The sequence below is a fragment of the Antrostomus carolinensis genome, unplaced genomic scaffold (genome assembly GCF_000700745.2).
Source record: "Antrostomus carolinensis isolate BGI_N321 unplaced genomic scaffold, ASM70074v2 scaffold15695, whole genome shotgun sequence".
NCBI lineage: Eukaryota > Metazoa > Chordata > Aves > Caprimulgiformes > Caprimulgidae > Antrostomus > Antrostomus carolinensis.
Genome location: NW_010315838.1, coordinates 1 through 15,266, shown reverse-complemented (window position 1 = coordinate 15,266; position 15,266 = coordinate 1). Strand labels below are relative to the sequence as shown.

Sequence of the window (15,266 nt, the reverse complement as noted above, 5' to 3'; positions counted from 1 at the left end):
TAAAACAAAATAATCCAGTGTCCCAAATACCACAGAGTACCCCAAACAGCACTACATGACTATGTTTAAGTACGTAAAACCTAAAGGCAGTATTAATTTTAGTAAACAGACAACTTTCAGTTTCTAACTATTTTAATTCAACTCACTTACAATGTATTTTTATGCTTTGCCTTTATCACACTGCAGTTCCCTTTTTGTTGAATAAATCTATGACGTATCTGATATGTACAAATTTTCATCCATTCCAGCATATAGTTATAAATATTTAAAGTAATATGTTACCTGTGCACCAAGATCTTTCATGTAGGGCTCAAGTTCACTAAAAAGGTCATAGCCTTGATGGAAAAAAGCCAGATGGGCATACATAAATGATAACATCTAGAAGGAAAAAAGCGTATTTTTTTTAAAGGATAAATATTTATCAGATATCACATAAATATATCACTTAGCTTATTCACATAAACAAATTTAAAATACAATTTCAGAGTTAATTTCTGCTCTCTTGTGTCCTGGCAATTTGACATCGATATCTCATAGAGCTTCCAATGTTGTAAATAGACGTTCAAGGTAAAGGCAGCAAAGAACCAAGCCAAAAATCTCAGAACCTAGTTAATAGGATTAACCCCATTAACAACAAAACAAATCTATTTAAGGGCAGAAAATGACTTCTAGTTCATGTCATCTGAAACTTTTGTTATCTCCTGTTTAATTAGGAGATGTAAATTGGAGAGGGGCTACAGAATATATTTATTAATGATCCAAAACCATAACCTTTATGAACTTTAAGACTGTCCAGTCTTAAAAAAATAAAACAAATCAGGAAGAGGCAGAGCAGAACAGCAAGCAGCTATAAAGCTATGATACAACTAAAGTTTTTGCTATTTAAAGAAATTGAGGAAATGATGGGAGTGCAATTTTAGACCTAAAGGAAAGCACCATTTAATTTGGCAGTTTACCTCAGTAAACTTTTTACAGAGATAATAGGAAGCAGAAAAGGGAAAACAATCAGAAAAAAACTAGCATGCAAGTATAGTTGTATATTAATTTAGCAGATACCATACTAAAGAATATATTTGTTATTACTATCTGCTGTTTAAGTGAAAAATACCATTTTTGTAGAAAGAGCTGAATCCATCTTAGAATAGATTATAAGAAGTACTTATTGCTTATAAATGAATACAGCAGACCTAAACAGCAGATGAAGTTCCATTTTAACCATGAGACATACACCAAAGAATCAACAGCAATGAAAACCTTACAGTGTTCAAATCTGAACCAAAAGAATTGCCAAAACCAGTTAAGCATCTATGCCCAGTAAAAGTAAAGGCCAAACTGACTGTCCAAGTGCCAAATGTACTGGTAATGTTTTGATGGGTAAAAGGACTAAATTTTTAATATACTGCTTTGCAGTCACATTTTTAATTTCAGATGTATTTAAGTATTTTCTTTACAGGAAACAAAGTACTCTTACCGATTTTAAGATTTCTGATCTCCTTTTAGACTGAAGAACATTGATCTAGGAAAAAAACCCAAACAAACAAGCATCTTATTTTATTCTACTTGCAAATTTTCCCTGCACAAGTAAACTTCAAATTGCTTCTAAATAACTATATCAAAGCTTAAAACACTGGAAAAACATAACTCAATATAAGACTTCACAAAGCACTTTTAAAAGATGCAAGCTAGTTTTGTCATGATAGTAAAGCGATGCAATCAGAAAAAGCTTGCAAAGCTAGAATTTCACAGCGATAGTCACAACTTTCTTGTACTAGAAGGAAAACCGTAAGACATCATGTCCCAGATAAAAGTAATATGATACAACTTTCAATCAAGGAAAATCGGTACCCATTTTCAAGAGGTTGAATTCAACATGTTTCAAATACCCTTTCTGGCAGTACAAGCTAACCCAGCCCACCAACTTCTTAAGAAGCTGCCTCAGCACCATTGCTGTCTCCTGACAGGGGGGAAGAAAGCACCGGGGCATGTTTATTTTTCCCCTCCAGCTGACATTGTCTGAAGTGTTCCAAAACTGGGATATAGTCCCAGCCTCTGAAACAAGCAAGATCCTAATAGCTTCAATAAGTAACTTTCCATATATATATATATATGTATACTTGTACTTTTAAGCTAGCTGAAGTCACTATGGTGACACAACGGTATTGCCCTAGAACTTGAAGAATTTCACGTTGTATAGTAAAAATAACTGATTTTTCACATTCACCTAGTTACTCTGTCCTTTGTCCCCTGATCTTTAAGGTTGTCGTCTAGAACTACAGATTTTACTTTAAAAGCCCCATTTAGCAGAAACACTTTTGATTTTGTAATTTAACACCTGTGTGTCAGTTTAAAATTCCAGCAAAATAAATAAACTTACTGAAGCTATAATCAAAACCAGATTGTATCTCTTTATTTAAATAGTCAGTGTTTTGGAAAACCTTCTGCAGCAAAAATAATTACAATTTGTTTATATAGAACAAACCTTCAACTTGCAAAGCAAGAAAAATAAAAGGAAAGGAAAGGTTTTGAAATACAGTTTAAAGGCAGTATAGCTACAAAGAAGCCATAGTTGTGAAACCATTTTTCCAGGAAAAAAAAAATAAAAATAAAAAAAAAAATCACTCAAGCAGAAAGAATTCCTAAAGCTGAATTCATTTTTTCCCCACATTGAGAGATGCTGAAACTTTTCCCTTTTAATTTTAAATGCATCCTTATCACAGGAACTGCTCATACTTTGAATATATGAATTCCAGGAGGCAAACGAACTGCACAGCTCAATGCACGCACAAGGAACTGGCCTACAGTAATGTCTGCCAGCTTCCCCCCTCACTAGTATTTGCTGATAGTACAAATAATCAAGTGGTACATAAAAATGAAGTTTATTATTAGTGTTCAAAAGACAGTAGTTCAGTGTTGACCACTGACCTTATCTGTGCCTGTGTATCAGATCAATTCTACTTCACTTTACAGGTAATACAGGCAATTTAAAGAACAGATAAATCAAGATGATAACATCTCATATATAAAACCAACATAAATTTAAAGGGTTGCTCTGATCATCAGAGAACCCCATTTAGAACTTCCATTTAGAAGCCTCCCACCCCTCATACCACCCGAGTTGCAGTAATCCTGTTTTGCTGTAGTTGTGGGTAACTACAAATCAGATGAATTGTACAGATCGACAGAAAATTGATTATTATTTCACAGGATTCAAAGTCGTAGCACAAAAACCACCTCTCAACACTTCATAGGGGATCTCCACAATAAACCAAATGAGGAGTTATGTTCTTCATTTCCCCTATGGCACAATGCCAAACTCCAAGGCTTCTAGACAAGTAGACCCAAAGCAAACAGCTGAAATTGTAGTAGTAGCCAACATGCTGTATCAGAACAATTACTCAGGTAATTTGTATTTCCTAGGCTACGCTACAGTTTTTACTTCAAATATATAAGGAACTACAGCATGGCCAACTCTCAAAATACATTTAGATAAATGTCATATAAATACTGGTGGGTTTTTTTTCAAAATTAATGTTCAAGTTGAAAAATCAAACTGTGTCATTACAGCAACGGCACTAAATACCAAAGCATTAAGCAGTAAGAATGCATCAAGTAAATTAATTTTGCTCAGATTTCATAAAAAAAAAAAAAAAATTACTTGCAGACAAAGTTATTCCTTTTTCACTGAATCTCCACAGCTTTTGAGAAGTTTACAACAAGAACTTCTACAGGACAGATCTCTAACTGTATGTAAGAGATGGTTTTGAAAAATAACTTCCATTGCTGCACTTACCTGAAGAACATAATCCAGAGCTATGTGTCGAAAGCATTTCCGTGTTGCAGTCAAAATATTGGTTGCTTCCTCTACTTCATGTTGCTTATTTCTTTGAACTTGAGCGTTTTTTACTAGAGCATTCTCTTTTTCTTCACTAACTTTTTCAAACTGTTTCTTTGCATCTTTAAATTTCCTAATATCTCTAAAGAAAAAGGGAAAGATGGACAACAAATGAATTCCAAAGCATGGAAAAAGTGTTTGAAGATACACTAGACAAACCATGCTCGTGACTGTTACAGCTACTCTCTTTGTTTTCATATTCTTCAACAAATGCTTGGATCGAATGGAAAACATACAAAGTATGACAGCAGCTTCTCTGTCTTTCTCTTCTAAGAAAAGGACAAAATTGAAATTTAAATAAATGCATCTCATGCTTACTGGGAAAAGCTTTGGTAAGCACTTTTTTCCCTAAGCTTAGAAAATGACAACATGTAATTAAGATCAGTGTATTTCAACATTCCTGCAGCTGGATCTAAAGCTTCATTGATTTGGTGTGATTTCTAACAAGCTTTAATACTTCTCAATTTATGGCTGGCTATTTTCAGGAAAGATGTTTCACCAACCCACTCAAATCAGACGTTTTAAAATTCTATTTTACCTTTAATTTTCCCATTATGAGTGCAAATTAACTTACTCTTTAACAAAAGTCTGAAGCTGTGCTTTAATTGATCTTTGGGTTTGGTCAAAGAGGATCTGAAAGAAAAGCATTATTTTGTAGGTTAATAACAGGGGTATTCATAACTTTTCATTTTAGACATACACATGGTTATTATGCAGAATTAGATAAGAATTATTATTAAACCAATGTGTGTCTGATATCAAAATATAAAAAGTCTTCAAAGTAGTTTTGAAATAAAAAATAAATAAGGAATAAAATAAGGAAAATAACACAAACTCAACACCTTTTGCTGGTCTTCTTAAAGACTGTGGTTATAAGGAGAGACAAGAGCTCCTGGCATCTTATTCTCTCATCCTGACAATGTAAGACATGCCCACTTTCGTAGAACACGCTTATTAAAAGCCACAAATATTACTGTACAAATAGCCTTGAAGAAACAACTTTGAATGTTAAGTAACAACTTTTTTGATTCTTACAGACTTTCACAATTTAACCAACAACTAAAAGACAAATGAAGCCATAGAAAGAACACACCCTTCTGGCAAAAAAACAGACTGAAATTAATGCTGAAAATATAACATACATGAGTAATCAGTACCATCTCCTTTACATAATATGTTTGTAAAAAAAATACCCAGTGTTGAACTGCTAAGACAAATGCCTGCTTCTTTTTCTAAGATTAAGTGTTCTAAGCCATGCTTCTCAAATTTCTTATGATTTGGGCAGGCAGGGGGGCAGAATATAATCTACTCTTTCAAATTGTAAAGCTTGAGAAGTTTGTTAAGTTTCCAAGGCCAAAGCATACTTAAATATTAGACAACTTGTATTTTCTCTTACAACCCAGAAATTCTAACTTAGGAATGAAAACACCTATTCCTTCAGCTTCTGCTCTCATTTTTAGGACAGAATGGAACAGGTCAGTGGCTATGGGACAAATCCTTTTGCCACTTATCATTGTGCAGACCACAAGTGATGCCTTAATTTCCAACTGCTCTACACCTCCCATTGTGCACTATGGAAATATACAAGGCACAATCACAAAAAATAAAGAGGTGAAAGAATATAAGTATTAATTGGCCCAACTGAACAGAATTGCTTCCAAAAGCTGAAGAACTTTAACTGTCAAATAATTTTATTGAAAAAGCAAGTCAAGAACTTGAAGTTTCAGGTCAAACAATGTTTTCTTTAAGTGTTCTCAGCCTTAGTTTCCTTATTGACAAAATTTGGGAATGAGAAGCCATGCAATGCCAAGTACTGACAGCAAGACCCTTACCAGCTTATTTCTGTTTTCTAGAAAACACTGAAGGAAGGAAAACATGACTGCGTTTAAGTCACCCATTAACAGTGGTTCTATATCCTCTATCCAGTCTCCAACTTTGGAGGTTTTCAAGACCAAATTGGATAAAACCCTACACAACCCACTCAAACCTCAGAGCTGAGCGTGATTTAGGCAGGCAGTTGAACCAGACACCTTCTGGGGCCCCTTCCAGCCTGAACTGTCCTGTATCTAACAGTAACACACAGAAGATCCTGTTTGTATTCCCACTTTGGTAAACCAGAAAAACAGACAACTAGAATAGATAAAGAACTTCTTGACAAGCTGGAAGTCATGCTAGGACTACTCCCACTGCTGACATTTAAGCTTGCCAGTGCCTGAGGAGTGCACCAATCAGGATCAATACAGAAAGAGTATAACCAGATGGGAAGTCAAGCGATTAGTGGACTCCCAGAAATACAAGCCTTGCAACTCTGCTTACAGTAATGAAGAGGGGAAAAAGTGCTAGGCAGAAAAATAGACACATTTTTCCCTTAAAAGAACAAAAAAGTTGCCCAGACCATGATCTGACTAGATGTACAGCCTTTCCAACACATTACCTTCCACACACTCCAAACCAAGTCTAAGAAAGCTGCCATAAGCTGTCAAAGCTACTCCCCGACTGCTGAATCAGTGAAGATGCTGCATTCATCTGGTTCCTAGCCTTCCTTGTAGCAAAGCCTCATATGAGAAAACTGACAGTCATCCAGGTCACAGTGGAGCCGTCTCCTACCCCCTTCCTCCTTCCACTGGAGGATGCCTGCCTCTCTTCTTCTAGCTTCTTCTCACTCATGATGGTTCTCCTGCCAACTTGGTCAACAACAGGGCTGACACTCTGAGCTAGCAACTCTGCTGAACAAAGCAGATGCACAAAAAGCAATTCAGGACCACAACATGTCTGGCAAAGCTCTACACTGGAAGCCCGTAACAAGCCTCACTTCTTATGTTTGTGCCTGTTGGTAAAAGCCATTGTTCTACTCACTCTGCTTGAGCCCAACAAGGAAGTAGAGGGAAAAAAACCAGCACAGAACCAAGAGTAGTCCTACTTAAATCTGCAAACAAATCTTTTAATAAGGCTTGTTCTTTGCTTTCTGCCTTCAAACTGCCCTAAAGGGAGAGTTGTGCTGTGCCAAATTTTAACAAAGCACTGCAAGCTACAATCATGTAGAACAGTAACAGCAGCAAGAATAAAGGACCTAGGACAGATGTGTCAAAAGCAGCACACCATATAGCAAAGGCACAGTTAAGCGAGTAACCAGCAGCGAGAAGTGTGATGAAGAGTGTAAAATATGGACAGCCAGATTCATCTGCTCAATCTAGTCTGCAGAAATCACTGACATGAAAGTAACACTTTCTCCCAGTACTGCTGCTTTGAACCTGTGCACTAGCCTCTCTCTACCATCAAAGTGTCACTGTCCACTTACTCTCATTTTTACAATTTTCATAATATTAGGTGCAGATATGCACTCCTCATATAATGGAAAGAAAATCCAACTCAACAGTAATAACCTGCTTCCCTTTGTTTCCCTTCCCTTCTAAAAGGGCACATTTAAAAAAAAAAAAATGCCTAATAAGACAGTTTTAGGAAGCTAAGTTTATGCTAACAAACTGCATTTCAGCTTAAGCTGTTTGAACTGCATTCTCTCTATATCATTACATTTTAAACTCCTAGTGGTATAAAAAGAATACATTTTACGCACCCTGCATATTTCCACCACTTTGGAGACACTTCTGTTGCTTTCCAGCAATTTGCTGGAAAATTAAAGAAAAGCAGTAGGGGCCAAGGGAAGAGGAAGAAAATAGAACAAACAAATCCCTTTGGCTTTCAGGAGACAAGACTAAACTCTTTAGAAGAGTAAAAATAAATCAGTTTTCATTCCAAAACCGAGCTTTCTGATAAAGTCTGACATGCTAAAAATCACTGTTAGTCTTACATCCTAGCATTTTCTCCTTTCTCTACACTTGTCTAAATCTGTCATACTTCCAAAAAGAAAAATGCACACAAATCAGAGGTGCTTCACTTTGTGCATTATAAAGGATATGGGGAAAAAAAGTAGAAATTATGGAAAAGGTAGTCACTATTTCAGTCCAGCAAAGAAATATGCTCATAGTTTGTCACTGCTGCCCGTTCAGCTTGATTAAAAAAGATGAAACAATACAGTATTTATTCTGTCTTACAGCACTGGGTTTTAGCAAAGCTTACAAATTCCAAACGAAAAATAAAGTGAGATAAAAACCTGCAGAAAAGGGGATAAATACTTCATAAACAAAATATAAACAAAACATTTACAAGTATAAAATGACACATATTTAATACCACTTAAACCACGACTTTGTGAATACTACCAACAAGAAAAGCTTTTGCATTATTCTGTTATCAAATATAACTGAAGGCAAGCTCTCAGTGTCACATTTCAGCTAGAAATACTTACATTGTGATAATTGATCATTTCCTGTAAGGTATCAGAGAACTTTGACAAGCTGGCCTGTAAAGTGAAAAACAAAGTGGTTCAAGTTAAACCCTACCAAATACACCGCACGAAAGCAATGTTTCAGAGGTTTTCAGTAAAGAACTTGGGAACTGATTTTCCTTAACATTATTATGAAAATAAAACCATTATGCTAGAAGGAAAACATGTGGGTACGTGGGTAATATCAAGTAAATTTATTAAAGTTAGAAACAACAAAAATGTTACTGCTACCTAACTATATACAAAGGACCAAACTGAAACAAAAGCTCACTCTTAAAACATCTCAAAGAAAAAGGAGCAAAAAGGTAAATAATAGTATAAACTTCAACTACTTCTCTTGCCAACTGTCATACTTTACCCTTTTTAAGTTATGCTTTTCTCCTTCCATTTTCACCTCTTAAAGAACTTACCTCAACCAATGCATCTTTACAGGAATATTGTGCAAGGTCTCGAATTCCATTCATGAACTGCTTGTTGGCTGTACAGAATGCTTTCCCAGTATCAATCATTGCAATACAAAGCTTCACCAGCTAAAAGGAGGAAAAAATGACAAAGTGGAAGGTTTTTTTGTTTGTTTTTTTTTTTTTTTTTACACCACCATATAAAAATGAAACACACTGAGCTTAGTTAAGTCTAAGAAACAAAGATTTCAAAAGTTAATTTCTAAATTTACAGAGCCCCACATTCTACGAAAAACTTTCTATTGTATAGTGATAGCTATAAAAATACTACTCCAGGTCAACTGATATGCCGTTCAGAAGGTTACTGCCCTTTATAAAATAATTTTTCATTCTTTGTTTTATTGTTAACTGAGATTTTGCACATATTTCAAGAGAGGGCTGTATAAGGGCAAAAAGCACAGCAACATCAATGGTTAGAACCCAAGCAAGTGTTTTGTGGTTTCCCAGCCAAAAAAAAACCACTAAAGAAGCCCACACCAGTTGTTTCATCTTGAGACACTCAGAAGACAGGCACAGGAAAGCAAAAGGCTATCTGCAGGAAGTACAACCAAAGAGAGACGGTTACATCTCAGCAAGCGAAATCGATCATGTTTTCACTCGTACAACAGACCAGTCTTTCTCTGATGGGTTTCCATCCCTACCCCTCACTGCATAGGTCAGCACCTTAGCTATCATGGTACTGCGGTCTGATATGAAGGCCAGCAGTATCTTGTGAGTTTTCCCACTTTTTGAACCATTTATGCACTGGGCCATTAATGAAAGAGAAAGAATGATCAGTGCAATCACTAAGATGCTCTCTGGAGAGAAGGCATATTGTAATTGAGTTTCCCCACTCTAACTAAACCAAACTGAGAAGAAAATTAGAAGATTGAACCTTCATCTCTGAAGGATTTTTCAAGGATGTTAGACATACTTTAATGAAGAGCAACACAGAAGTACTCGATCCTGTGTTGGGGTAAAGAAACCACCCAAGTGACCTTTCTGCCTTATTTACCCAGTAATTTTTATGTTGATTCAGACTTTCTTAGGAAAAGAAGAAATCTGAGCATCATCTCCCATGTTCTGATGAATGGCCAAGGTGCCTGAACAATGGACAGAAAAATCACTACCCACACGATCCCTTTTTTCTTTCACTTTTGCTTATGGTTCACAATCCTGAAGCCAGCATCCATTCTTCCAGAGAGGAAAATTACAGATGACGTAGACCAAAGTCACAATTGTAGGACAATAAAACTAAATTCAGTATGAATAACTGAGCAGAAAAAGTTACCAATCAAGTCTATACAAATCATTACCCTCAGGCCACAGTTACTTCAGCTCACATAAGAAGCTTGGCTTTCAACTTAAGCATTATACCAGATCACTTATACTTACACGATAGAATGGTATACTTGGCACTGGCCTCCTGCAAGAGACTGGGGGCAAGGCCCTGAGTAATGCCCCTTGAAGAATTTGAGAATTCTTTTCCCCAAGAATGACCCTCTTAGACTGGTGGAAAACAAAAACTTCCAAGACGGATTTTTTGGATCCTTTAAATACTTACATGGTTTAATGCACCAAAACAGATTCACCATCCCTACAGTACAAATATGTCTTATATCCATCAGTTTTCCCAAAATTCACACAAAATCAAGTATCTTAAATTTATTTTGAAATCAACAAATTGTTACATTATTACCTACAAAAGCTAGAAATATTATTACAAGCAACAAAAAGTCTTCAAACTTAACACTACACTTGACACTGACTTCATTTGTCTGTCTCTCTACAGCCAACTCGCAGCTGCAGGAACAAAAGTTCATATTTAAAAAGTAGCAAAGGAGGTGAACAAGTGACATCTGCCTGCCACGTTAAAACACAGGCAAAAAATAATTTTAAACATTTAGCATAAAAATGCCAAGGAAAGGAGACGTTCTACAGATGCAAAACAAAAATAAACCACCCTCAAAATACTAGCAAAGAACAAAAGCCTCCAAATACTACTGGCTAGGAAACCAATAAATTGATTTTAAGACACTGAAAAGATGCTACGTGTAACCTTTTATACACATGCACAAAGCATGACAAAAAGCAGGATGAATTTCACAGTAAATATACCTATATACACCTATCCTGCTGTGCCTGTGCTGCCAGAGACAGAAAGCACCGCCTTTAAATCTCTAAATGCAGATGTCCTCACAGCACACAGCTGTTGTAGAACACAGGCTCTCAATGCAGGAATGGCCAACCTGGCTTTTAGCTCCTATGACAGCTGAATTAGTTGGCATGTGGCTCCCACTGTGGGGCTGTCACGAGTGCAAGGAGGCCACGCAGGCAGGAGGGATTGCACAAGTCGAATCCTCAGCTGGAGGAGAAAGTGAGTTCACACTGGCTGTTGCTGTTGCTGCTGTTACTCAAGCTTCAGTCTCTGGGGCCCAGCTGTGCACTCGACCCAGATCCGTTCCCTCTGCAAGAGCAGAACACTTGGCCAGTGGCCACTGCCGCTTCCCAGCTATGAACTTTAAAACAAAACCTAAACATATCTTTTTATATTTCTCAGAACAGACACTGGTGAATTTAAAAAGCTTACCTTGTCAAGTTTCAGTTCCAGTTCTGTCACATCTCCTTCTACTTCTTCTAAAGCTGCCCTGCATGGTTAAAAAAAAAAAAAGTTTCCTGTAAAACTTTACACAAAATACTCTGGGACTTGGGGAAAGGGGCAGGCACACGTTAATTTAACCCATTTATGGCCATCACAGTTTCACTTCAACTACAAAACAGCATAGATTTTAGAGAACCACAAGAATTGCAGAAAAATTGACAGTAAAAAGAAGAAAAACTACATTACTGATAAAACATACAGCTTATTAATAAAGATTTGAGATGAAATTCTATTAATCCTAATGTCTGCCACATTGAAATAGGTTTCCTCTGTTCTTGTATAGCCAATAGTCTATATGTTTGAAGGCAGTAACAAAGAAAAGAAACCAAAAATCTGAGTGAAATTTCTTAAGGAATTACTTTGGTGACTTTCCTGGCTTAAACCTGCAAACCTACAGCTATTTAATGAATAACCCTGCAATGAGATTATGAAAAATATCTGCTATAAGTCAACTGACTTATCAGTAAGTTCAGATGGCACACTTCTTTATATCCTTTGCCTCCAGTCTAGACCTGTTGCAACTTTCAGGCCAGTCAAATTTGACTTGCTAGTAAGAGTTGCTTCATGAAGCATTTCTAAAGCCTAACGTTTTCACTTGAGAGTTGATGTTTCCTTTGACATCTCCTCCCTTGCTTATTGCTACCTGAAAAGACAGAAGACTGAGAAAGGATGACACTTTGCTCAGAGAGTTCATGAACACTGCTGTTTCATCAGGCTACTGCCTTGAGAGCTTGAATGTACTAATTTCTGGCAATGAATGCTACACTACAAAAATCTATTCACCGAGGCTGGGATTTCACATGCCACAGAGGCTGGTAGGAACAGCTGTATTCCCATCACAGGGTACCTCATCCTTTCAGTCATTCCAACATAACTGTTCACGGAGCCACACTGTTCACTGGTAGTAGTTAACTTTGGGGGGAAAAAAAAAAAGTGATAGGAAGTATTTTGTAATGCTTTTTGGAAGACTGGATCAGATACATTTCACTCCTACGTAAAACTCTTCCTGGAAAAAGTGAGACAGGCAGGGATGTACAATTTGGAGCAGGAATTTCTTAACTCAGCTTTACAACTGAGGAGAGAGCAGAGAGAACCACAGCTTTACTGTCTCTTGCTAATTCTGTTCCAGTTCACATGAGTTCAAGCCAAGAACAAAAAATAAAAAGACGACTGGATCAGGCCCCAAACTCGGGAAAAGCCGTTTTTACAATAATAGTTCTGAAAAACGCTGCCAACTGCCTGCAGTTCTCAAACACTGAGCATGACATTCCCAGCTTTTTGCAGATTGCACTAACACATAGTTGCATTCCAGTTCTTGCATCTAAGGGCATTCCCACAGTTACATCCTAGGTTTTATATCTAAGCACATTCCTGCACAGTTACATTTTGGCTTCTGACCCTTCTCTAGCTTCAGACCATGAAGGATTTCAGGCAACATCAATTTCTCTTTTACCTTCTTATTTTCTTCCGTAAATTATTAACTTTCATTTAAGTCTCTAGGAGCTAAATCTTGTTTCAGAGAGCCTTACAGAGGAAAAAAAAAAACAAAACAAAACAAAGGAAGGAAGAGTATCTCAATATTTAGACTGCAAGTTCTGTTGTTTGTTTACAATCACAGCGTAACCAACTTTTATTTGTTTCTTTGGCATTAACATAAAAGCATGATTAAGTAGCTTGTTTATAGAAATGCAGCAAGATCTGATAAGAATATTTTCTTTTTTATTTTTTTTAGTGTCTTTAACTAGCCAAGAGTTCTAGCTCCACAAGACTTAATGAGCTAAAAAGTCTAAGATTCAAGATGAAGAAGAAAGATAAAGGCAGTTAGAGCAGGCAGAATGAAGACAACACATCTGCTTGGTAATTAAAGCTCTATTCCAAGGAGAAAATTTTAAAACAGAATAAGCTCGAGTGAAAGAGAAGTAACAACAGAACAACAGACTGAAAAGATGCAGGGCAGGTCAAGAAAGAAGAAGTACGAAGTAGAGAGATATCATGGGGAGAAGGGAAACATCCAGCCCCTCCAGCACCTGATTCATTTCAGATCATCTTCGGATGACACAGGCCCCTGCAGCACCAGACTGGTTCTCTGGGCCGTTTCCCATCCCCACCACACGATGGAGGGAAGGCACGTCTGGGCCCTACAGCCCCATGTGGATCAAACAGCTGCCAGGTTCCAGCCAAACACCGCTTCAGCTCCTTGTTTCTCTGCACAGGTCTGACTACTTTCACCGCTTCCATCATATAAAAACTAGTAGAAAAGTTATTCTCACACAAGCATATTTGCAGTATTAGACCAACCCTGGATTACAAGTGTAAGCACAGAAGGGATGCCCTCTGACTATCAGAATATAGATACCTACATCTAATAATGTATTGACACCATCTAGTCACAAAAACTGTCTTCCTACTGGGTTAGGGAACACATTCAGAACATCAGAACCGAGCTGTCCATTGTTAATGTTATCCTTGGTTTTCTTAATTTAATATTTTTTGAAGTCAGAGAATACAAAGGTGCATTTCTTTCTCCAAAACATCTGTGTCAGGAATTAAAGTTCACAGAAGATTATCAGAATTCTGAGTAAATCTCATGTCCACAGCCAAGACCAGATCTCCAGCTATAAACACAGGAAGTGGCCATAAAACAGCTGAGGATCAAGTGCCAGACCTGACATGTACCAAAAATGTTGCTCCTTTAGTGAAGTGGGAGCTGAGAGCAGGGTTTGCGTCAGGGTAATCCCAGCCAGAAGGCTCTGGCATTAGGAATAAGGATCAAATCTGCCACAGTATATGAATCAAAGTCAAACATCTGTGGCTTCCCAAGATGTTCAAACACTGCATGGCAACACACAACACCAGAACAGCTGCTTAAGGGTGGAGGACAACTTTTACAAATGAACAGTCACCCGTACTCTTCATGCTCCGTAACGAGGACTCTCAGGAATGTGTTTCTCCCCTCTGCTGTTCCTCCTCTTCTCCATCCTCCCTCCTAAAACACAGTTCAGCTTGCTAGATACAGCTTCCTGCACAGCCACAGCTGCAAGGCAGGAGGAATAGAGGAGATGATGGAAGAAAACTCTAGACCTGACTTAGCAGCCTTTTTAAATGAGGATAACGTCACAAGTTACCTCGCCCAGCATACGACAAAGGAAAGCTGAACTCTCTGGTGTCCATCACAGCACTCCCCTCAAGTGAGCAGTGAAAGACTTGCTTCCAGGTTAAGATGCAATGGGACTCCAAGAATCTCAGGAGCCAAACAGAAAGATGACAGTTCTTTCCTCTAGAAAGAGGATCGGTCACTCTCAGGCCACAAGCTGCAGACACATCCTAAGTAAATAACTTAGCCTGGACTAGCCCACTACACACTGCTGACCGTAATGCCAAGCACACTATGGCCACAGAGCTTGGCTTGTTCACTCTTACAGTGTAAAAGGTGGGAATGGTCAATGCTTTTAAAGTCAGTTATTCTTAGAATGATATCTAACTGCCATCGAAGCCACATCCTGCCTTTAGTCCTTCACTCATTCATCATGTTCTAGCCTGCATTTCTAGACTGTGCTGCTGGAAGTGAAGAGGTTGGAATCATTAATCTTTACAAATTAGATGCCAACAAACTGGAGAAGTTTAATTCCCATGCTAAATACAAACCCAACAGAGTAGAGATTAGCTGCAAGCTATCTGTGCATCCCACAGTGGTAACACAGTTCTAGATGTGTGTAAAAATAAGACTATATCAAAATTACCAAGCACTTCTGCTATAGCTTTGTATGACACCTGTGATGCCCAGATTCAGATGAAAAGAGCAGCAAGACAGTGACTTCTAATCCTTTTGATCCCAACTTGATCAAACTAAAACAAAATTAACACTGCAGTTGTTAATGGATCTGGACATCATTCTGGACAGTGACTGGATTGGCAGAGTCTAGTTGG

General features: G+C 37.6%; 1 protein-coding gene across 1 annotated transcript; it reads right to left on the bottom strand.

The window, feature by feature from the left end:
* Positions 1 to 282: 282 nt before the first annotated feature.
* Positions 283 to 13,577, bottom strand: LOC104525038 (arf-GAP with coiled-coil, ANK repeat and PH domain-containing protein 2-like; the record flags this gene model as incomplete). The annotated part of the gene is made up of 8 exons (XM_010168086.2): positions 13,414 to 13,577; positions 11,268 to 11,325; positions 8,648 to 8,767; positions 8,199 to 8,252; positions 4,467 to 4,525; positions 3,791 to 3,974; positions 1,472 to 1,516; positions 283 to 378 (listed from the first exon to the last, which is right to left on the bottom strand). Coding segments are annotated over exons 1-8 (780 nt in total), but the record flags the coding sequence as incomplete, so codon positions are not given.
* Positions 13,578 to 15,266: the final 1,689 nt, after the last annotated feature.